General features: G+C 37.6%; 1 protein-coding gene and 2 pseudogenes across 1 annotated transcript; 1 reads left to right on the top strand and 2 right to left on the bottom strand.

Annotated features, from left to right (window-relative positions):
- Window positions 1-2,961: 2,961 nt before the first annotated feature.
- Window positions 2,962-4,246, bottom strand: LOC149016412 (uncharacterized; annotated as a pseudogene).
- A 5,742-nt stretch (window positions 4,247-9,988) lies between these two features.
- Window positions 9,989-11,279, bottom strand: LOC149016411 (E3 ubiquitin-protein ligase ATL6-like; annotated as a pseudogene).
- Window positions 11,280-19,485: 8,206 nt separating this feature from the next.
- LOC149016410 (uncharacterized) lies at window positions 19,486-23,871 on the top strand. The gene is made up of 2 exons (XM_089154545.1): window positions 19,486-19,609; window positions 21,640-23,871. Exons 1-2 carry the CDS (start codon window positions 19,597-19,599, stop codon window positions 23,748-23,750), a joined length of 2,124 nt encoding a protein of 707 aa, XP_089010671.1. The 5' UTR covers window positions 19,486-19,596; the 3' UTR covers window positions 23,751-23,871.
- Window positions 23,872-23,937: the final 66 nt, after the last annotated feature.

The raw sequence follows: 23,937 nt of genomic DNA, 5'->3' as shown, positions 1-23,937 counted from the left end.
ATTTGATTGCCCTTAGAAGCATGGAACGAAGTTTTGCCGAAATATTCCATTTCGGTGGTTGCCGAAACCAGCGAATCGGCAAAATTATTTCGCCGATTCATATGATAAATATCGTCCAAATTTCGTAATAAAATATTAAAAGTAATTGAAAAGACATGCATTAATTGCTCATTTGCTCTGCGGTTTTAAATTTTCATTTTGCGTGGTAAACAAGGCTTGAACCTCATCTGAGCATTTATTGCTCAAAGGCGTGGGTAAAGAAGGCTCAACCACGTGGAAGTTGGAACCCAATTTCCGATTTAACTATTTGAATGACAAGTGACTGGTGAGTGAAATTTCGAAGCAATTCAAGCTCAACGACGAGTGCAAACCGGAGAGGCGGAATTTCGAAGCTCCGAAGCAACGAGCACAGACCCGAGAGAGGAAGCCACGAACGCCCATGGCTCTCTTTCTACGTGATGTCTTGTGTTTCTATGTTTGTAACATCTTCACCCTCCTTTTCGTTGTCGAAGGAAATTCATCTTTGGAAGTTTGCCGCAAAGTAGGGTTTTTATTTTTGTTTCAATTAATTTGTTGTTTGATGTGTTAGGGGAGGGAAAGCGTGGGACTCCGAGTTCGAATATTTGATCCTCTCGTTTTTGTTTTTCCTTCTCGTATCGGATTGATTGCAACGGCATTGCGTTCATTCATCGTATTGATATCCGGGTTGCAGAAAGTTGAATCCGGATCATTTGTCAAGTGTTTTAGGCGGTTGATTCAAACATTTCGCTGTAGCGGAATCGGCGGCGATTTCCGGCGATATTTTGCCATCTCGTTTCGCCCGTTAGCAACGAAATAACTTTCCATGCTTAGAAGAAGCATTGAAGACCCTTAGCCCTTCTCTCTCTCCTTTCTCTTCTTCTCCTCTTGTTTCTTCTCTCTTTATGTTTTACATTTTTCTCTCTCCTTTCTCTTGTTATTATTTTTTTAGTATAACAAATATACTCTTTTAACACATTATATACGGATTACACGACGGGTCACTCACTGGTCCAACCGGGAGAAGATCTCGAGCGGTTCACCCTACGGCTACCTGACAATGTGAGGAAGCAAATCATGAACATGAGCCACCTTAACCGAACTAATGTTCATCTGAACCGGACTTGCAGCATGATGGTGGTATTTCCGAGGTTAGGAAGTTATAGAAAGGGTTATCGGACGACCGGCGAAGGTAGTAGCAGGGGAAGGAAACCTGAAGGGTGGGTGTTATCTATGACACCACCTTTCTTCATGAGGGCGGCTTCTTCTTCTTCTTCTTGTGGGTCACCAAAGATAACAACAGAACCGTTTACGTCAGTGACTCCTCGGGCTGGATCGTTAAGGTCGCCTGGAATTGGGAGCGAGACGAATCCTGACGGAACTGAGTTGTCATCCACTCGTCCACCCATTTGACTGACTTCTCTTTAATTGAGTTGGAGTGGGGCATGGTGCGACGGTTGTGGCCTTGCAACCTGCGGGGCTTGTAATTGTGGAGGAGACGTGCGAGGGTGACTGGTGAGGGGCTGAGACTGAGAGCCCATAAAAGTATTTCTTGTCTAAACTATTTATGTCTTTTAGTTTAAAGATGATCTCAAACTCTTGTATCTCTTTTCTACAAAAAAGAAGAAAAAGGAAAAAAAGTAATCTTGTCACAATTCACAAGTTGTAATTCCATTTGGTTTTCTTTTTTGCTGATTCAGAATTGTTTCCTTTTGAAGGCAAATGCATCTGGGAAATGAAAAAGTGTGCTGACCTAAAAAGCCATCCAACTTAATTCAGTATTACCTTTTTCCTAATAGAGATCAATTTTTTTTCTTCTCAAGCCACAAGATCATATCTTACGAATATACTAAGATCTTACAGGGATTGTGAATCTAATACCCATTAGTGTATCTCCCCTTGTTGATCTCCTTCCTTCACTACTACCTTCAATTTGCTGGTCGTCATTGACCCCCTCCTTCCTATACTACTAGCTTTTCCGGCCGTCCAATAACCCTTTCTCAGCATCAGAATTACCACCTTTATGCTCTGAGTCCGGCCGGTTCAAAGGAACAATAGTAGTCTGATGAAGGTGGACTTATGTTCATGATTTGCTTCTTCACGACCTCAGGTAGCTGGAGGGTGAAGCGCTAGACATCTCCCGGTTGGACTAGTGAGTGACCCGTCAAGTGCGACCATGAGAATCTCCCTGCGAATCTCAGCTTCATCGATCCTGATCTGGATCTCCCTGAACGAGTTTTGCATTGAAATACGATTAATTGCCTCCAGAACCACAAGGGGTTCTTCGTCAATTCTATGAATGAAATCTAGCTCGTTCGCTCCGAACCCTAATTCGAATGTCGGTGGGATATCTAGATTCAGATCGCCGGTTTCTACCTCTTGTACACATGCTCCTTTTTTCTTCTTCTTCTTTTGTATAAGAGCACTTTTATATATAGAGGATGCGAATATTACATATGCCATCAGAAATAGTTGAATTGACGACGACCGTCTTCAATAAGAGGTGTTGGTCTTACTAATCGAGCAACTTTGCATTGGTTACACACATCTTTTCATTGCGTTAACAATTTAAAAGAATCCATGTATAAAATATCAAGAAAAGCCAAAATTTGTAAACCATTCCCGGACTCCATTTTATGAAGGAGAGAATAAAGAGTGTCTTAAACTCCGATCTTAATTAGTGGTGCGTCGTGGTGCCCTATCATTGAATGCACGCCTTGTGGATTCTATTCAATCTAATCCACTTAAAATATTATCCAATTCATTTTAAAGAAAAATCAATTTTATTCACTCAAATTGTTATTTTGATTGGTTCAGATTTAATAAAATTCATGTGACATGCATCCAATGATGGGCACTATGGGGACCACTAAAGCACGAATCCCTTAAACTTGAAGAACTAATAAAATCACAAAAAAATCAAATCAATTAAAGAGAACACAGTCAAATTGGTGGGTGAGTGGATGACAACTCAGTTTTATGAGGTTTTGTGCTTGCTCCCAAAGGCAACCTTGACGGTTCAGTGCGAAGAGTCATGGGCATATCAGCTTCTGTTGTCATCTTTGGTGACCTAGAAGAAGAAGAAGAAGCCGCCCTCATGAAGAATGGTGGTGTCATGGAGAAGACCCACCCTCCAGGTTTATCTGCCATATCTCCCCATGTTGATCTCTGTTGATCTCCTTTCTTCGATGGAACCGGTCGTCATTGACCCCCTCCTGCTCTCTCTGCTACTAGCTTCTCCGGCCGACCAATAACCCTTTTCCCGCATCGGAATTACCACCATCATGCTCCGAGTCCGGTTCAAAGGAACAGTAGTAGTCCGGTGAAGGTGGCCCATGTTCATGATTTTCTTTCTCACGTCCTCAGGTAGCCGGAGGGTGAACCGCTCGAGATCTTCTCCCGGTCGGACCAGCGAGTGACCCGTCGTATGCGACCGCGAAAATATCCCCTCAAATCTCAGCTTCATCAATCCTGATCTGGATCTCCCTGTACGGTTTTGCATTAAAATACGATTAATTGTATCCGGAACCACAAGGGGTTCTTCGTCAATTCTATGAAGGGAATCTTGCTCGTTCGCCCTGAACCCTGGTTCGAATGTCGGCGGGATTTCCCGATTCGGATCGCCGGTTTCTACGTCTTGTACCGGCACAATAATTCCGGGTGTTTCGCCTTGTACCGGAGCGAAGTTAGTGCGACAGACTGGGCAGGTTGTGCTCTCAGAAAACCAAGCATCGATGCAATCGGGATGAAATGCATGGTCACACTTGGAAAGCAATCGGATGTTATCGTCGTCTTCAAATTCGTTCAAGCACACGGCGCATTCCAGAGTTCCTTTACCCAGTTTGTGATCCTTCACGTATGAGTAGGGGAAAGTTGGGAAAGCCTCTATCACGGCTGGATCGAGACCTCCTCGACTTCTACTTCTCGACGCTCCACCTTGCACGCCGTTAGGGTTGTCGATAATATCGAGACCTCCTTGACTTCTCCTCCTCGACGCTCCACCTTGCACGCCGTTAGGGTTGTAGATAATGGGCTCAGAGCGCTTAGCCATGCACATCATGAAGAAAACCATGAAGAAGATGAAGGCAAGGGGGATGGCGATCAAACCCATTGAAGAAGAGCCGGAATTACCTCCATAAATTCCATCCAGAGCCGGAGGTGGTCTTGGCGATGGATTAAGGTAGCCATCATAACAGAAGATACAAGGAGATACAGGTGAAACCGCCATTTTGGCCTACTGGGCTTTTACGCGCAAACTGTTCAAAGAGGATCTGCTGCTTCTGCTCCAATTGGTTCGTCATGAAGAAGAGCAGGAACTGACTTTCATGCCTCCCAGGCTTCTGGTTTCTTATGCTGGTTACTCACGGATTCATGAGTTGAATCAAAATGGAACAGATACATATATGAAGGATGGAAAGATTGAAGATTCAAATGTCTCTTAAAGAAATTCTGTCTCTGGGCTCTAAAAGACGATTTGATTGAGGTCTTGACGACAAATCTCAGCTTCCAAGATTAGTGCTGCACAAGTAAACATTGTAGTGGGGCTTACCTATAAAATATTTTAAATTATTAAAAATAAAATTTCAATCAATTCTCCAGTGCGTCCTACCCCTATATAGGGGTGTAAACGGACTGGAATCGGAATGAATAATGGTAATACCATATCTATATCTTATTATATTCGAACATATTCGGATAATATCCTATCGGTTTTTTGATGGATTCATTCAGATTCGGATGATAATCGGATAGTTATTTCTTAATTAAATTATTTTAAATGGGAATGAATACAAATTGATACAAGTTTACGTGTTTACATCTTACCATTTTATTTGCGAGGACTAGGTTTGAAATTTAAGAATTTAGCAACTTTGGTAGCTATTTTAGTAGAAAATCTAAAAAAAATTAGTCACTAGCACAGGTAAAAAATTATAAAAATAAAAAAATAAATGTAAATAAGTAAGTTAATCGGATAATTTTATCGGACGGATAATAATCGGTAAGAAATGGGTATACCATATCCGCATCCTATTAGTAATTGGACCGATTCGGATACCCTTAAACGGATGTAGATGTGAATTTGAAAGTTGATTTTGGTTATCCGTTTACACTGCTACAGTCTTGTATAGATTTAGAAATGTCGAGGGAGGATATTGTTATCCCTGATATGGAACTGATTCGAATTCCTTGGAAGCTTGCATTCAATTTTGGGTAGGATAGTCACGAGTTCCAAAGGTCAAGTTTTCGTTTTTGGAACAACCATAAGAATGAAAAATTATCTAGTATACACCTATATATCAAATGAAAATTTTAAATTAAAAGCTTGATTTTAAATTAAAAAACAATTTTTTTGGTATTAGAAACAAGCATCTTTAACATTCTATATAAACTACAATGTGATTATTATGATTTCAAAACGAAGGGGATGAGTTCAGGCCAACCTTGGTTGATTGGGAGGTTGTCTCCTACGATCAAGTCAATATTTGCATAACAGGAAGAAAACTCTTAGTAGTTGCAGAGCCTTGGATAAAACTAAATGAATTGAGATTACCTTGAGTAAGTGAAGGTAGGGTTCATATGGAATAACCTGACCATTGAGAGTCATAGATCATGGCTGCCTACCTTGTTTGGTTCGTCCAATCAAGCGGAGTTTGGACAGACACTGGGTTTGTCTCCTATGGGTACACGTCAAGTCGTGCAATCCTAGACAAGTGTAGATTAGGTAAGTACGTTTACGCTCGGAAGATGTCCTATTCAAACGTGGTTGCCCTTGGGTTGAAACCCCCTTTAGTTTTTTGTCCTTAAACCCAATCGATTGGTTTGGTCCTAATCGGTATAAACTAAGCACATCTAAAGGCAAAATGCCTACCAACAGGGGTTGGTCCAAGTGGTAAGTAGCTTGGTCCACTTAAGCAAGGTTTAAAAAAAAAATTCGCTGAGAGACTCACCCACCACAGCCAGGTGTGCAACCTGAGTCGAACACCGGATTAGTTAGGGCAAGGCTTGGAAACCGGGGTTGGCAAACCAAAAAAAAAAAAGAGGCAAAATGTCTTTGTACACTAAAACATAATAACCATTTAACATCATTTTAGTTGAGGGGGCAATAATATTTTATAAACTGTAGAGTTCAATATACCATAATACAAGGGAACGTCAGTAATTATCCCACTATACAACTGTTAAAACTTAAGTTAATTCATTCTCTATATACATGGAGATTTTCTTATTGACGCCATTTTTTTAGTACTTTCTTACTCTCTTATTTTATTTCTTTTATATTATTTAATGTAAATGTCAAAATATATCATCAAAAGAATTTTAAAAATATATATTTTATCAATAAACATTTTTACATAAGTATTCTTATAAAAATAATAAAATTTTCATCAGTCAAACAATTTCATTATTAAAAAAAAATACTAATACCATTTATATATAAAAATAAATGATAAGAAGTTGTCAAATAATTGTTGTCTTTTGACGGAAAAAAAAAAGAGATTCTTCTCACCTAGTATTTTATAGTGGTTTGACTTTGCAAGTCTATGTTCACTCCTCTGTTGGACTCAAGAGAGTATTACACTAGTGATTTTCTTTCAATATGCTTAGTAGAGATCAAACCCTTATAATCTATGTTCAGTAGAGCAAGACGTTCTTTACAATCTTTGTTTTAAATAGGGTAAGAGCACCATTTACAATCTTTGTTCTAAATAAGGTAAGAACACCATTTACAATTTTTGTTCTAAATAGGGAAGAAAACCCTCTATAATCTTTGTTCTAAATAGAACAAGAGCACACTCTACAATCTTTGTTCTTGATACGAAGGAAATATGATCGAACTTGGTTCGTACTCGGTTTGACTCTCGACCCCGATTGAGACGGAGGGAATCGACCGCCGAGGAGCCGGGTTCAGGAGATAGCTTGCTGAGGAAGAAAACTAAATCAGCTACAGGCACACCCTAATCCGACTTATGGATTAGGTTAATTATTCTAATGACGGCAGACACAACTTGGCCGCACTATCATTATTGAAGGGATAATCATTGAATAACCGGAGGTTATCCGGAGTCCTCTACTAGTTCAAACTCGCGAAGTCACGCCAACGGATCTAACCGCAGAACCACGACACCCGAAGAAGGCTCAAAAGGGCATCCAACGAAGAAGATTCGAAGGTACACTCTATATAAACGTTATTTACCTACAAGGTGAGGGAGGACACCAGATCCATATACACACCTTTGGACGTAAACACTCATATGCTTACGATCTAGATCACATTCCCAGTTTTTCATTCCTTAGCTCGTGCGCTGCAGAGCCATTTGTGATTAAGTTCATCAACTGACTTAGCCTTCTGAGGTGGACTCCCGACCCCAATGGTCGAGCCACACCGCGCGCTTTGTTTTGGGTCATTACAAGGAGATTTAAGGAGGATCTTGACGGCCCTCTTCTTTGTCTAAATAGGGCAAGAGCGCCCTCTACCAATTGTAATGAACATAGACTAGAATTGAACAACAACACAATATAAGAGATGTAAGATATTACCTAACAAGGGGAGTGACACTTTACCCCTTGTGTGAGTGTGATGTAATGATGAATGAATGTTTAAAGGAAGGAATGCACCATTAATAAAGTACCAATAGCCTTCAATTACTTCAAGCTTTAGTCTAATGACCTTACATGACAACTTTGGAATGTTCTTCAAAGTTGAGTGAAGTTGGAAGGCAAGTGATCAATGTTTCTTCACAAATTGAGAGCTTGAAAGTTGTGAGGTAGAAAATTACTTAATAGGCAAGGTGAAAGCACTAATTTGGAGGGTAGTTGGGCTTATAAAGATGGCTTTCAATTGCATGGCCCAACCTCCCAATGGATAGAATTTTTCTCCCAATTTTTAGTCCAAACGAAGCTCTGTATAAAAAATTAGCAGTTAAAACTAGTTGCTAGGGCTTAAGCTATACCATACGAATGTCCGTCTGACACCCTATGACCAAACAGGCGACCTTCCGGCTTAGATAGACGTCCATCTGCAGTGCAGAGTGCACAGTAAGGTGCATTCAAGGGCTTGATTGGGTTTTTGGTATTTTTAACCAACCCTAAGCCTCATACACTCTCCTAATATGTCTTGGGTCAGTATGGGGGACATGATATGTGTATAATTTAGTGCAATTACATATGAGTGCATGTGGAAGTATCTTAAGTCCTGAATTTATCTAAGTCTTAAACTTGACTTGATTTTCGCATCTTCTTGTGCTTTGATCTTGATATTCATCTTGACTTTGGTTCCTTGTCCAAATTTTCTTGATCTTGACTTGGGTTTGAGCATCCGGTGAGTTTGGTCCACATGCTTGCATTTTGAGCTAAACAATCACAACTTAATATAGACATTAGTAATTCATGTTTATTATCATCAAAATTAATGAAGGTTGATGTGGCAATGTTAACATGTATTTTTCAACAAACCCCAACAAACCCATACACTCCATAAAGGGCTTTATATTTTTAAAATAAGACCCCATAAAGAGGACTTAGAATTTTCCAAGTAAGACCACAAAAGGGCCTCGAATTTTTCATGTGAATGACCAAAATGTCCCTCCCACTTAAGTGAATACAGAATCCCTTCACCCATCTTCTTCCCCCACCCCTTTCCCTGCCAGCGACTTCCGCAGCCTCATCTAATTTGTGGGCATGTATTATGGGTTTGTCGCCTTAATTCCTTGCATGGGACCCACTTGGAGATTTCATCAGATATGGGGTCCACGAGAGAATTTGGCTCACTCATGTATTTGAAATTCATTTCTATGTCATGTCATTATTCTATCATCCTTGAATTCCCCAACAAATTAGACATGTCGGTGTCTTTGTACCTTAGCCAAGGCATAATCTAATATCATACTTTATAGGAAACTTCCTTATTCTCGGTATCCCAATTTTCGCTTGCACCTCAATAGAACAAGAATTCGGAACGCGGGTAGTACCAAAACAACCAATCGAATTATTTCTTGTGAATTGTAATGGATATCCTAGAATTTGGAATTTTCATAAACTAATAAAAGGTAATTTGGTCATTTTAAATATCAAAAAAGAATGAGAGGTAAAAATTCTCTTTCTTCGGGGAATCAAAGATAAAACTTGTGAGAGGAAAATAAGAATAAATAGAGAATAAGTATAAAGAAGGGAAGACGTAGAAAATTTTCCGTTAATTATGTAATTTTTTCAGTTCTACAAAAAATCTTGTAAGTCTGCTGTCACCATCGTGCTTTTCCACCGCAACCACAAGCCCCGCAGGTCATAGGGCTGCAACCATCGCACCTTGCCCCACTCCCAACACTTTACATTGAATGCTTGCATGGGGTGTGGTACCTTTGGGACATGGCAATAGCAAAGCTGTCAATTGCCCCATCCACTCGTTAGGTCTCCATTACCAACTAGCTTACATCATACTTTAGATTTTTTGTACAAGGGTACTTTTTATATATATAGAGAGGATGCAAATATTACATATGCCACCAACACGAGTTGAATCCACGACTTCTTCATTAAGAGGTCGTGGTCTTACCAATCAAGCAACTTTGCATTGGCTACACACGTTCTTTTCATTGCATGAATAAAATATTATATGAAATATTTGTACACCATTCCCTGTCTCCATTCTATGAAGGAGAGAATAAAGAGTGTCTTAAACTCGTATCTTAATTTAATGGTGCATCGTCGTAGTGTCCTACCATTGGTTGCATGCCATGTGGATTATATTGGATCTAATCTACTTAAAATATGATCCAGTCATTCTAAAGAAAATTTGATTTTATTTCACTCAAATTGGTTATATGTGCACATGATATTTTGAATGGTTAAGATTTAATAAAATTCATGTAACATACATCCAATGGTGGGTACCACGGGCACCACTAAACCATGATCCCTTAACTTATAGAAGTAATATAAATCATAAAAATTGGATCAATTAAAGAAAACTCAATCAACTCGGTGGGGGAGTGGATGAAAACTCAGTTCTGTCAGACTTTGAGCTTACTCCCAGAGGCAACCCTGATGGTCCAGCGCGAAGAGTCATGGGCGTATCAGCTTCTTTCGTCATCTTTGCTGACCCAGAAGAAGAAGAAGCCGCCCTCATGAAGAATGGTGGTGTCATGGAGAAGATCCACCCTTCAGATTTCTCTCCCATATCTCCCCTCGTTGATCTCCTTCCTTTGCTACTACCTTCGCTGGTCGTCATTGACCTCCTTCCTCTGCTACTAGCTTCTCCGGCCGACCAAAAGCCCTTTCTTAGCATCGGAAACACCATCATCAAGCTTCGAGTCCGATTCAAAGGAACAGTAGTAGTCCGGTGAAGGGTGGCTCATGCTCATGATTTGCTTCCTCAAGTCCTCAGGTAGCCGGAGGGTGAACCGCTCGACATCTTGCGGTCGGACCACAGAGTGACCCGTCGAATGCGACCGCGGAAATCTCCCAGCAAATCTCAGCTTCATCGATCCTGATATGGATCTCCCTGAACGGTTTTGCATTGAAATACGATTAATTACCTCCGGAACCACAAGGGGTTCTTCGTCAGTTCTATGAATGGAATCTTGCTCGTTCGCTTCAAGCCTTGGTTCGAATGTCGGTGGGATTTCCCGATTCGAATCTCCGGTTTCTATGTCTTGTATCGGCACAATAGTTGCGGGTGTTTCGCCTTGTACCGGAGCAAAGTTAGTGCGACAGACCGGGCAGGTTGTGCGATTGCAAAACCAAGCATCGATGCAATCGGGATGAAAAGCATGGTCGCACTTGGGCAGTAATCGGATCTTATCGTCGTCTTCGAATTCGGTCAAGCACACGGCACATTCCAGAGTTCCTTTACCCAATTGGTGATCCTTCACGTACGAGTAGGGGAAAGTTGGGAAAGCCTCAATCACGGCAGGATCGAGACCTCCTGGACTTCCCCTTCGTGACGCTTCACCTTGCATGCCGCCGTTAGGGTTGTCGATCATGGGCTCAGAGCACTGACGTAGGTAGATGAGGAAGAAACCCATGAAGAGGAAGACGGCAATGAGGATGGCGAGTAACATACCCATTGAAGAAGAGTCGAAATTGTGTCTATAAATTCCATTCAGAGGCGGAGGTGGTGGAGATTGAATAACATCGCCATCTGCAGCCACGCAAGGTAGCGAGCATAACAGGAGGAACAAGCAGATATAGGTGACAACGTTTTGGCTTACTGGGCTTTTACGCACAAACTGCTGCCGCTGCTTCTGCTCCGATTGGTTCGTCATGAAAAAGAGCAGGAACTGACTTTCATTCCTCCCAGGCTTCTGGTTTCTTATTCTGATTACTCACGGATACATATAAAGGATGGAAAGATTGAAGATTCAAATGGCTCTTCTAATTCCGTCCGTCTTGGGGCTCTAGGGAAGGAGGGGAGACCATGACACAGTCGGCTCCTTCTCAGAGACTCAGAAGCAGAGGGAGGGCAGACCAAGGCTTTAAAAATAAAGCGAGTTTTTGGGTTCTCAGTTTCCATTTTTTTATGGTGTGCATTGGGTATCAGCGTTTGGCTTGGGTGGTGCGTAATTAATGTGCAGTTCCTTCAGCCTAAGATCTCGACCAAAATTTCAATCTTGACCGTCATTTTGACAAAAGTCTAGATTTCAATCTCAACTAAAATTTCAATCTTGACCATCCATTTTGACAAAAGTGGGAGAAATTTTTTTAATATTGTGCGAGACGGGCGGCACGGATTTTGTGGTGGTAAAACCGTCGGGGAGCATTGATCCGGATTTGACGATCTGGTTATCAATTTAGGCATCTATATGTGGGCCCTTTCTTTTGATGATACTAAACTCTGATGATGCATGGATATGCATAGCAGGGGATGTTGTTTTAGTTGTGCCTGTATTGCCCATCGTTAGATGCATGCCATGTGAATTTTATTCAGTTTCATCTATGCAAAACACGATTTCATTTATCCTAAAGGAAAAAGAGTTGTGTCATTTACGTGGGTTAAATATGTATATAGTATTTTCAACGGCTGAGATAGCGTGCATCGGGTGATGAACATCCATGCAACACCACGTTAGACGTACACTGCCTATGGTAGCGTACGTGTTAACTGAAACCCCAGTCAATGAAAAATCCATTGTTTTAACAAATCAAAACCTCTATCATAATTAACACCAATGCCTGAACTGTTTTACTCTCTTATAAAACTAATAAAACAAACAAACAAACAAAGAAGCCGGAACTTGATTGTTATAGACTTAACGTTCATTAAGGGCTTGTTTGGTTACATGAGTCTGGAGATTTCAAATCTATGGAGTTATAATTTATAAAATTAAATATTTGGTTGTGGAATGAAATATGTGGATTCATCCTAAAAAACTATTTGATCGACGTGATTTTTGTGAATGTACAAATGTATAGCTTTTTTGAAATCTCTGGATTTCACCCCTTATCCATAAATCTAGAGATTCACGTTTTTACACTATAAATCTACATATTCACGTTTTTAGTGTAAAAAGGTGAATCTCTAGATTTCATGAATCTAGAGATTTTTACAACCAAACATGTATAATTCTCAAATTCATGAATCCAGAGGAATCCAGAGATTTCAAATCTCTGGATTCATGTAACTAAACAGGCCATAAGATAACCCAGAAATGTTAGATTCCATCCTCTTAATGTTTTCTAACATAGGAAAAAAAATATGTGAACATCCCTAGGCTAGACTATAAAGCCAACTCAATATAAATAAAGCTAGAAAAGTAATTATACAATCAAGATGGCAAACAACGTACCATATGGGCTCCCCTACTAAAAATGCAATGTTCCCAATTTTTGAATCCTCTTGTACATTTTCTTGTTTATATACATGTTTTAAATAGTAATCCCACTTGAGTTTTGAGACACTTATCATCATTTCCGCACTCAAGAAAATCCATTTCAACTCGAGCTCTACTTGGGTGACACTTAATAAAAAAATTCTTTTTTTTTTACGTGAAACGAGTAGTTGAAATTTTGCCTCAACCACAAGTTTCAATTTGAACCGTAGATTGTACTTTGCTGCACAATAAGCAATTTCATTTCACTGCTCATACCCTTTTTATGTTTTTTTCTCTTTATAAAATGGCTGCTTCTTTTCACAGTTCCGGATTCTCTCACTTACACTATTTTCTTTGATGGGCTCCGAATCCTCTCTCTCTCTCTCTCTCTCTGTGCGGAGTGAAAATCTTTTTCTCTCATTGTGAGCTTCACACTATATTAAAAATCAAAATTGCATCAGACATGCACATTTATTGTCAAGCGAAATTTCGGATCGTCGGATACGAAATTTCGATCTGACAGCTCAAGTTATTTACATGACGGTCCTACGCGACTGAAGCAAGGCCCATTAAAAACCCACCATACTGCTTCTCTTGAAGACTTTTTATGCACAGGACATTCTAGTTATAGCATAGGTTTATAGCTATGGAGCCTTCAAAATAACAAGAAGACTGGATGATAAGCCTAATAAAATCTCAAAGTGCTCAACTAAATGAACCATCTACTCCATCAAACAAGACCAAGGAAAAAGAAATTTCTAAGTAGAGGTAAATCAATATAGCAGAATCATGCGAATGAGGTTATCTAATTATATCCCTTTCCCACTGATACCCTTCAGAAGCGTACGACTAGGATAGGTGGGAGACATCAAAAGAAACTCCTACCATGCCAAACTTATGATTTCCTAGTGTATGTCATATAAAGGTTTTGGACTAAAGTTTCTCATCATTTTCAACTCTGTAATCCAATTGAGAAAACCAGATGAACAACAACAACAAGAAGAAGAAGAGCAAGTGTTGTCCCAACCAAATGGAGTTAGCAACATGAATTTCTGCCTTTCCAATCTTAAGGGCATACTTAGATATAAGGCCTAGGCTATGCATGCATATCCTTTCTCACAACTTCTCTTAAAGTCATCTTAAGTCTGCCTCTAACTCTTCTAATTCCTTTAATCTGGATTAAATCATTTCTATATACAGAGGCATTTACAAGCATCAGTTGAATGTGACCGTGCCACCTCAGATGACTTTCTTGAACCTTATCACTTATCGAAACTACTTCTAGATAAGCTATAATATGATTATTCATTATCTTATCCTCCTAATTTTGCCACTTATCCATATTAGCATCCTCATTTTCGTTATATATGCTAAGTCTATCTATATGATGATTCTTAATAGCCCAACACTTTTTCACCAATATCATATAGGTGGTCATATAACGGTCCTATAGAATTTTATTTTGAGTTTCAATGGAATACATTGATCACACAAGACCCTAGACACACATTTGCATTTCATCTAATGTATTTTAATTATTTGGGTTATTTATGATTGAACTAATATCCTAAAACAATCGCTTTGAGAGAATACCAGATAATCATGACCCCTAAATCCACTATTCATGGTCTGGAAGACATATATAATATTAAATCAATCACCTAAGCATGTATTGAGTCAAAACCCTAACCAAATTTGCTCTTATATATGAAAAACTTCACCTAAAGAGGAATCAGGAGCAACAACAAGTCTTCTGATGATGGGGGTCTCTCTGCCCAACAAGCAAGAAGGGGAAGTGCATGTGGAGGCAGGAGGAGGAAATTGAGAGATTCAATTTATGAACTATTAAACATTTAAATGAAGATCTAAAAATATAGTATTTACACATATACCCCACTCTTTTGATTACCACTATTGGATCTAATTGTGATCATGACATAATGTAAATCTAATGATAAAATAGATATAAGGTATTTTGGTCATAAAAATGACAACTTGTCTTTAATTGATCTTTTGGGATATCTCAAGAGACATATGCAAAGTGTCATCTTATTGGAGTAAAAATAACTTGAGACCAAACCTCATGCATATTTATTATACTTAAAAAAATATGTATTAGGAGTCACTAACCTTTATTTTTTATTTTAATATGAGGTTTATTTGAGTCAACTTCACAAACCTCGAATATATTTTCAAGATAGGTTTTTTTTTTTTATTTTTATTTTTTATTATACAATTTAAGTATATGATAGAGTTTCGCCTCTAGTTTTAAGGAGATTTGAGCGTTTAATGTCATACAATGAGGCATTGATCTTGAGTCATGACAAAATTAATTTTCTTATATCAGATTATTAAGTTTATCATAGAAAAGTAGGTTGTGATGCTTACTTAACAACCTCATAAAAAATATATATATATATATATCCTCCATGTATGAAAAGGAATCTATTGATAGTTATTGGGAGGAAAAGCTAGATATAGGACTATTAATAGAAATAGTTAACAAAGACTCATAAACCGGACACCACACCTAATAAGATATATGGATATATAGTGAATGTCTTTCTAGTATAGTGGTGGTGATGACAACCTTCAATTTAGAGGCAGTAAGTCTCAAGAAAATCATGGGTTTGAGCCTCCATCCCTATGACACCCATTTGGACCAGTCAGTCCTCAAACGTTATGACTGATTGATGATGATCATTCAAAAAATAAATAAATAAATACATTGGCATTTAAGTCAAAGACTATTCTTCAAACCTATTTCGTCCTCATGCATGCTACCATGCTTAAAAAAAAGAAGCATGCTGTGGTGCAAGTAGGGCAGCAATTACCAAGTGAAGTGCTTGGATTTATCCAGTTTGACATAAAACATACATATGCAAACATGCATTTATACTCTAGCACGTACTGATCGAGTCAATTCAGATATTTCATTGAATAGATAACTTACCCAGGAAAATTTAAATTCCATTATATGTGAACATTTGGTTGTGAGAAAGGATCTCTATATACAATACAATACCTAGGTGGTCAACAAGTCAATTATGATAAGGTTCTTCCCCTGGCATTTAGGAGATATATGCTGCAGAGGGTATAGAACCCAATAGGCCAATTATCAATATTGAAGCCCAAACTCTTATACTAAAGTATATCTAAATGTGGGTTTAAATAAGTTGTATCAGACTTTCTCTCTTTGGTAATAACTGTATCTGATTAATGGTTGATCTATTCAAGTTATTTTCTATACTTTTTGAAATTATTAATCTAATTTTAGAGTTTACCTGAAATTACCGATATCCTCTTAAGTTTCGCTAGTTAATTGAAAATGTAGCATCTTTGTGTTTTTCAAAGACTCTAAAATAACCTTGAGGTTTGTGACTTGTAGGGCTGCAACAGGGTTGGACTGGGTCTGACTTTTTCGATCCAAATCCCAACCCTTTATATATTTGGCTAAACTCATTCCCTAATTCAGAATCTAAAATTCTTGTCCCATGGCCCAGACCCTAAGTTTTACAGGACCAAGTCAAGCTCATTACCTCCCTAATTGTTCCTAATTGGCCGGATCGGGATAGTTGACCCTAACATTGTCTCTAATTGGCCCTGATTGTTTGTCTCTTATTGGGGGACCTTAAACCCTAACCCAACCCAAGAAATTAAAATTTAAACCCAAGCCACAACTCAACCCGGCCTTATATTTATTTATATTTAAGAAACAAAATAAGGAATCCTGTGTATGTATTGGAATTGAACTGAAGACCTATTAGAGATGAAAAACACTGTTCTTACCAACAAACCTTACACTAAGGTTATTATTACATTTTCAGTGAAACTTAATCAAAGCCCGCCCTTCAATGTAAAAAAATGAGACTAAGGTTGGATTAGGTTTAGGGCAGGTTGGTGCCAAGCTAGATCAACAAGGTTTTATTAACACCTTTATTGTTTGTAATCAAATTTGAATCATATAATAATTGATATGTATAATGTAACTTACCATTAATTTTGAATCTAAATTGTTATTCAATTCAAACAATATAATATATGAAAAATATTGATATATTATAGATGTATTATATAAAAAAAAATAATAACTAACAAATATAATGTGATATTAATGTTTAGAGTTTTACACCTTTCATTATTCTAATTTTAAAATATGTTTGACACTAAAAAAAATCTTTAAGGAGGGATAAAAGGGAGTCTTTTATATAATATATATTATACTATCATGCTATCATACTACTATTATAAAAGTACGAACTCAAGAGAAATGGCTACATTTCGTTTTCCCCCAATACCCCTATGTATTCAATCAATTAGACATTTATATTAGTAATAAATAATGTCTACAATGGTCAATTTTAAAATTCTTGAAATTAGTATAATTCTCAATTTCTCCCCTTCTCCTTTTTCTATATCATCGATACTATAAGTGATTGTTCAGCTTTCCAAAAAACCATTGTATATCCACTAATGTTGAGTTCTTTTAGTACAATATATTACATGTGGGTCCCAACCAAACTGATACCATTAGTCGCCATTAAGTGTATTCAAATTTCAAACATTGAGGGATAAAATACCCCTCAGGTTATTTAATACAATGTGTTATGACTAAAATGCCCTTTAACTATTCACAACATATATTTAAACTACATATTAATTAACATTTAATGAAAAATATTATTAATTAATATATCTAAAAAAATGTTAACTAATATATAGTTTAGAAAAATATATGTTGTGAATAGTTAAAGGACATTTTAATCATAACACATTGTATTAAATAACTTGAGGATGTTTTTATCCCCCAACTTTGAAATTTGAATACACTAATGGCAACCAACCGTATTAGTTCGGTTGGGATCTACACATAATATATTGCACTAAGGGGATCTAACATTAGTTTATGGTCCACTAAGGGGATCCACAAGTACAAATCTTAAAGAAAAAAATATTTTTTTTATCGTAACATATTAAAAAATTTAAAAAAAAAAAACATTAAAGTAAACGAAAAGAAGACAAAAAAGCATAAATAGCGAAGTAGAGAAGAAGGGACTCATTAGATCATAATAACTTAGGGTTTGGATCAATGTTAATATAACACTTAATTTTAGAATGAAAGCTAAATTTAGGATTATGGCAAAAATCAGGGCTATGATCAAAACAAGAATTAGGGTTAAAATCAAGGTTAGAATCAGAGTCAAAATTAAGGCTAAAATCATGGTTAAAATTAGAGTCAAAATTAGGTCAAATGAGACAAATAGTAATCATAGATCCACCCTTGGCCCTAATTTAGAGCCAAAATAATTTGGCCTTGATCAGCCCTCAAGGTCAAAATCTTGAGCCCAAGCCCAAGCCCTATTCGGGTTTAGGGGCGGAACAGGGAAGCTCAAAGTTGCCAGGGCCAAATTTGCATTCCTTGTGACTTGTTTGTCTCATCAGAAATTCAGGATCTAACTCTCTGAAATCCAAAATGACAAGAATACGAAGACAAAATGAGCATTCATTACAATTTTCTAGATAAAGGTAATATCATCTTTTGATTCTTTAATTCTAATGAAAGGCAAAATGAACATTAAGCATTCAACTTTAATAGCCTTTTAAGTTTTAACTCCATTCTAAGTAATGGGAAAATAATAACTATACAAAGAGCAGGGTCAGTTGATGAACCTCATCTTTTTTCTTTTTTCTGTTTTTGGTGGGAGGGGGGGGAGTGGGGTGATTTATGATATCTTATTAGTTTAAGGGCCTATTTGGTATCTAATCTCCTTCTCATTTTTTTAATATTTTTTAATGCAATTAGGGTTTCAGCAAAATTAAATGAAATTTGAAAGTTGAAAATTGAAATCATGTGAAACACTAAACAGTAAGGGTTATTGTTCAAATTCAACGGTTCATTTAATAATTTAATTTAACAGGTTGTGGTTCAAGCCTTTTGGTTCAAGCTAGTGGGCCGCACATGGGCTGGCCAGGCCTGGCCCAGCCTGAAACCATTCAGGATGAAGACTCTCAACTCAAACACAGCCCATTAAGGTTTGGTTCAGGCTATAATGGGCCTGTTAGGTCCGATTTTAATGGTTCAAGTTGAAAATTGACACCCCTATTTCTGATAATATTTTCACTGAGATTAATGAAAACGAAAAGGACTCACGAAGACAATGAGTCCAAATCTACAATCTAATTTAGTTTTCAACTCTTGCTTCAAAGTTCCATGTTTCTGCAACTAGGGTTTAAGTGAAAACGAATAAGGGATTTGGGTGATGGTTTGAAATGAAATTTTGGTTGGTTTGATTCAAGATAAGTCGGTTACGGTTCGGCTTCAATCGAGGTTAAGAGGGTTTTCTTTCAATCTGCTTCATTTTAACATTTGTTCATTGCAGAGGATCTAACTTTGAGTTTGTGCCAAGGAAGAGTATGTTAAACTTGTCTTTTCTTTTTAAAGGTTTATTTGCTTTAGCTTTAATGTCTTTACTTGCAGCTAGAAGATGGAATGTATTCTCATCAATGTCTTATCTTTATCTACTTTCAATTTGGAGATTGAAGCTTAAAGGCAGTAATGAATCTATAAGACTTAACTCCACACGCAATGTAGTGAAACTCTCACGCCTATATATGAAAGTGTCATTAAACTCTCCTCTTTCTCCTTGTCAGCTATGAAATAAGTCTTTTCTGAAGCTTGCTTTTATCGATCTTCTGGACTATTAACTCCAAGCCTGTGTTGTTAGAGCGAGTATTACACTTTGACACATTATTTCCAGTTGCAAAATTTCCAATGTTGAGTATTTGTAAGTGAACTCAATCATCCTTAATTTTATTAATTTATATTATCACTATAGAGTCTTTCATGTCTTATCCTCTTCTTCTGCAATGATTTTATTATTTCAACATCATTTAATTAAACTTATCTGATATTTTTATTTGTAGAAAAGATTATATGATCTTATTGTTAGAAAATGGGTATATGAAATAGCACATAAGTCAGTATTTTCAAGCACGTTATAGTGTCGCATTCCTTAAGAATATATCCCCCCCCCCCCCATCACTGTGTCCAATTAGGTTAAGCGAATAGTCTCCCAGGATACAAAAACCCAACTCTAAGTTGAAATCAGATTTTTATTATGCACTGACACATTTGAACACAAAGTGTTTATAGAGGAAAATGGCAGCTTGTTTTGTGAATCACGGTACCTATTGGTAGGGCGGACCTACTAAGGGGCCGCGGGGGACCATGGCCCCCCCCCCCGAATTTTTCAAAATTTTGATTAATTCCCTTCAATTTTGGATTTTTTATATTAATCTTCTTCATTTTTCCACTTTTTTCTCTTGTCACATGTGAAATGTCACTATTTGGCCCCTCCTAAAATATTGAGAACAACTTTAAATGTAAAATAATGGGTATAAAAGTCAATCTCTAGTTAAAAACTAATTCCTCAATTCCTATTTATTCTCCCCATTTCTCTCACACATCTTTTCTTCCTATTTATTCTCATCTCTTTCTATAAACGTGGACTAAAGGAATTTTTGAAAAAAAAATCTTATTAGATATTTAAAATGTCATTTATAATTAGAAACTAACTCCTCAATTCCTATATTTCTCATATCTCCCTCTCATCTCTCCTCTCTCCTCTCTCCTCTTTTTTTTTCATAATTATTCTCTTATGTTTTTCTTCCTATTTATTCTTCCCTTTCTTTAGCGTGGGTTAAAGAAAATTTGGGAAAAAATCTTCCCCACAAAGGTACTCTTTATTTATCAATTTATTTATGTTTTTTTATTTGATTTTATATCTTTGTTTCTTTATTTTGTCTACAATTTTTGCTATTTGATTTTATATTATAAATAAAATGTCTATAGTAGTAAGGAACTAAATACCAGGTTGCATTCTACCTTAAAAAAATTTGGTTTGCATCGACATTTAGAGTTGAGACGGATTTTATTTTTTTGTTTGTACGATGCTTTAATTTATCTACATCTTGTTGAAAAAAACTATCATTATCACTAATTTACCTATTTTTATCAAATATGTGTGGGCCCCACAAAATATATGTGAGTTTATTCCTTAATATAATAAAATAATTCATACGTTGGACCCTCAATGGGTCTTAGGACCCATACAATATGTGAAAAACCATTGGTGCTTTCCCAACTGGATTTCATTCTTGCCCCCAATATTGAATCCCGGTCCTTGCCTAATTGGCAGAGAGGTACGTATTCTGTAAGTTCATGACTCTATATAGATAGGTATCCCTTGTATAGTCATATCATATGACCAAATATGTGTCATCAAATAGTTTAGCCGCACGATCTGATGGTCCATATTGATCGGATGTATTGACGTGGATATACCTTTTTGATGGTTAGACTAATGATGATAATCTGACCTTCGGATCTTCTTGGATTCAGAGGGATCTATCTCACGTTGTCCTCTTTCGTACACTACACACACTCAATAGCGTTCATTTCTATTAGAAATTGGGATAGGCAGCACCTATTAATAAACAAAACATAAATACTTTCTTAATATAGAATTATAAAGCCACTTTATTTAATTAAAAAGAAACCAAGAAATAATCCATTACATTAAAAAAATTAGAACACATTTGAATTTGAATTTCAACCACCCATAGAGTCTCTCTGCATGTATTAATATCTTCTTCCTCTGCAATGATTCTGTTATTGAAACATCATTTCATTCACAGATTAACTGATCTTATTACATTGATTAATCATAAGTCAATTGTTGTAGCTCAAATCAACTTCACTTTCTGATTTTTTTTTTTCCTTATTCCACCTGCAACTAAATTGTGTTGGTTTCAGTCATTACTAGTTTGCTCACTATAGTGAAGAAGACTGGGTTTATGTCGGCTTTCGAAGAAGAAGTTCAGAAGCTCTGGAACGAATGGGAGATCCGGGTTCTGATCGTTTTGAGCCTCGTATTACAAATACTTCTCATCTACTTTGGCGGCTTCAGAAAATACAGTGCCAAGAATTGGGTGCGGGTGATTCTTTGGTTATCTTACCTGGGTGCAGATGCGGTAGCAATCACTGCCCTTGGTGCCCTCTCCCACAGTGAAGAAAAGCCTGAAACCAGTCAAATAACGGCTATGTGGGCACCATTTCTTCTGGTGCACCTTGGTGGTCCAGACACCATCACAGCTTACTCCTTGGAAGACAATGAATTGTGGCTGAGGCACTTTCTTGGATTAGTGCAGGAATTCGGTATTGCAATTTATGTCACTGTTAGATCCTGGGCTTTTACCAAAATCTCGATTCTTACCGTTCTCATGTTTATCCCTGGACTTGTCAAGTATGGGGAAAGAACTTGGGTTCTGAGGAGGTCAAGCAAGAAAAATTTCAGAGACTCTATACTTGGTAAAGCAGATGCAGGGCCCGAGTATTACCAGTTCATGGTGGATTATGATGCTAAGCAGGCCAAAGGTTACCGAGTCACAGTGGGAAGGATTGAAGATTATACATTGGATAACAAGGATTCAAGCAATGCACAAGGTGCAGGGGACGAATCTGACCTCTCAGAAGAAGAAATCATGTCTGAAGCCAGAAGATTCTTTGAGAAATTCAGGAGTCTCTTTGCAGATCTCATCCTAAGTGCGGATGACTGGAAGGAAACCAAAGAATTCTTCCAAAATAAATCACCAAGAACAGCTTTCAAGATGATTGAGGCCGAACTTGGGTTCGTCTATGATTTACTTTACTCAAAAGCTCCCTTGATTTATTCCCATCAAGGCCTTATTCTACGTTGCATCAGCTTATCATCCATACTCACCCTGTTCGTCGTCTTCGTGTTGGGTGATGACCATCACTACCGGCATGTGGACAGAACCTTAGTCTACCTTTTGTTCATCGGAGCACTTGTTCTGGAGATTTATGCGTTTCACATCCTGATTTTCTCTGACTGGGCATACCTTTGGCTACAGAAACACCAGGAAGAGAAACAGAAACAGAGGATTCCAGAAAAAGTATTCAATTGGATGACGAAAGCAATGGCTTCCAGGAAAAGGTGGTCTAACACAGCGGCACAGTATAACTTCATAAGTGTTTGTGTGAAGGACAAACGACCCAGACCTCCAAGTTGGCTACCTGGATTTGTTAAGACGGTATTGAACAAGCTCCAGATTGACAAATTAATTGAGGATTGTCTCTACGTATCCCCTAAGGAAATACTCTTCAAGTCAAAAGAATTAATCTTCAAAGAGCTCCAGAGAAGTGCAAGAAAAGTTGAGACGGTTGAGGATGTCAGGAACTTCTGCAGCAGGAGAGGTGAAGGTGTTCTTGAAAGTAATGGTCATCTCCGGGGTAAGCTTCAATGGAGTCTGAGTGATGTTGAGTTTGATCGCAGCATTCTCTTATGGCACATTGCTACAGATCTCTGTTACCAATGTGATGATAACGTTTCTTCCTTCACAGAATTACAACGTGAAACGAGCAAATTATTATCGGATTACATGTTGTATCTTCTCATGATGTGTCCTTTTATGCTGCCCGAAGGGATTGGCCAGATCAGGTTTCGAGATACTCGTGCAGAAATAGCTCATGTTTTGCAAGTTACGAAAATAAGATTCGACAAGATTAAACTTTGTGAGAAGTTGATTTCAGTGAACACAGATATTTTACCTGCTGAAATTAAAGGAGACAAATGCAAATCTGTACTGTTCGATGCTTGTAGGCTTGCAAAAATCCTGCAATCCTTGGAGGGGGACAAGTTGGATAAATGGGAAATTATGAGCACTGTTTGGATCGAGATGCTCTGTTTTGCTGCAGGTAAATGCAGAGGTTCCATCCATTGTCACCAACTTGGACGAGGTGGGGAATTCATCTCTCACATATGGCTTCTAATGGCGCATCTTGGTATTGCAGAGTTATTTCAAATTTCACAAGGCCATGTCAAAGCCATGTTGATTTCTGGATAACTTTACATACATATATGCTAAAATAAACCAATAACTGGGGTGGAAGCATATTTGCAGAGTTATGTTTCTTTGAAGCTAAAATTTGTAATGTGCTTTGTACCATTTTTTTCAGTTTTTTGTTCCTGTTGCTGTTGTTCCTGTTGTTGGTGGTGTTGGTGTATCATTTAAGTTGTTATTTCTTTAACTA

Source organism: Hakea prostrata, chromosome 5 (genome assembly GCF_041222555.1).
Source record: "Hakea prostrata isolate BN-2017 chromosome 5, UWA_Hpros_2, whole genome shotgun sequence".
Taxonomy (NCBI): Eukaryota; Viridiplantae; Streptophyta; class Magnoliopsida; order Proteales; family Proteaceae; genus Hakea; species Hakea prostrata.
This window is presented reverse-complemented; position numbering and strand designations above follow the sequence as displayed.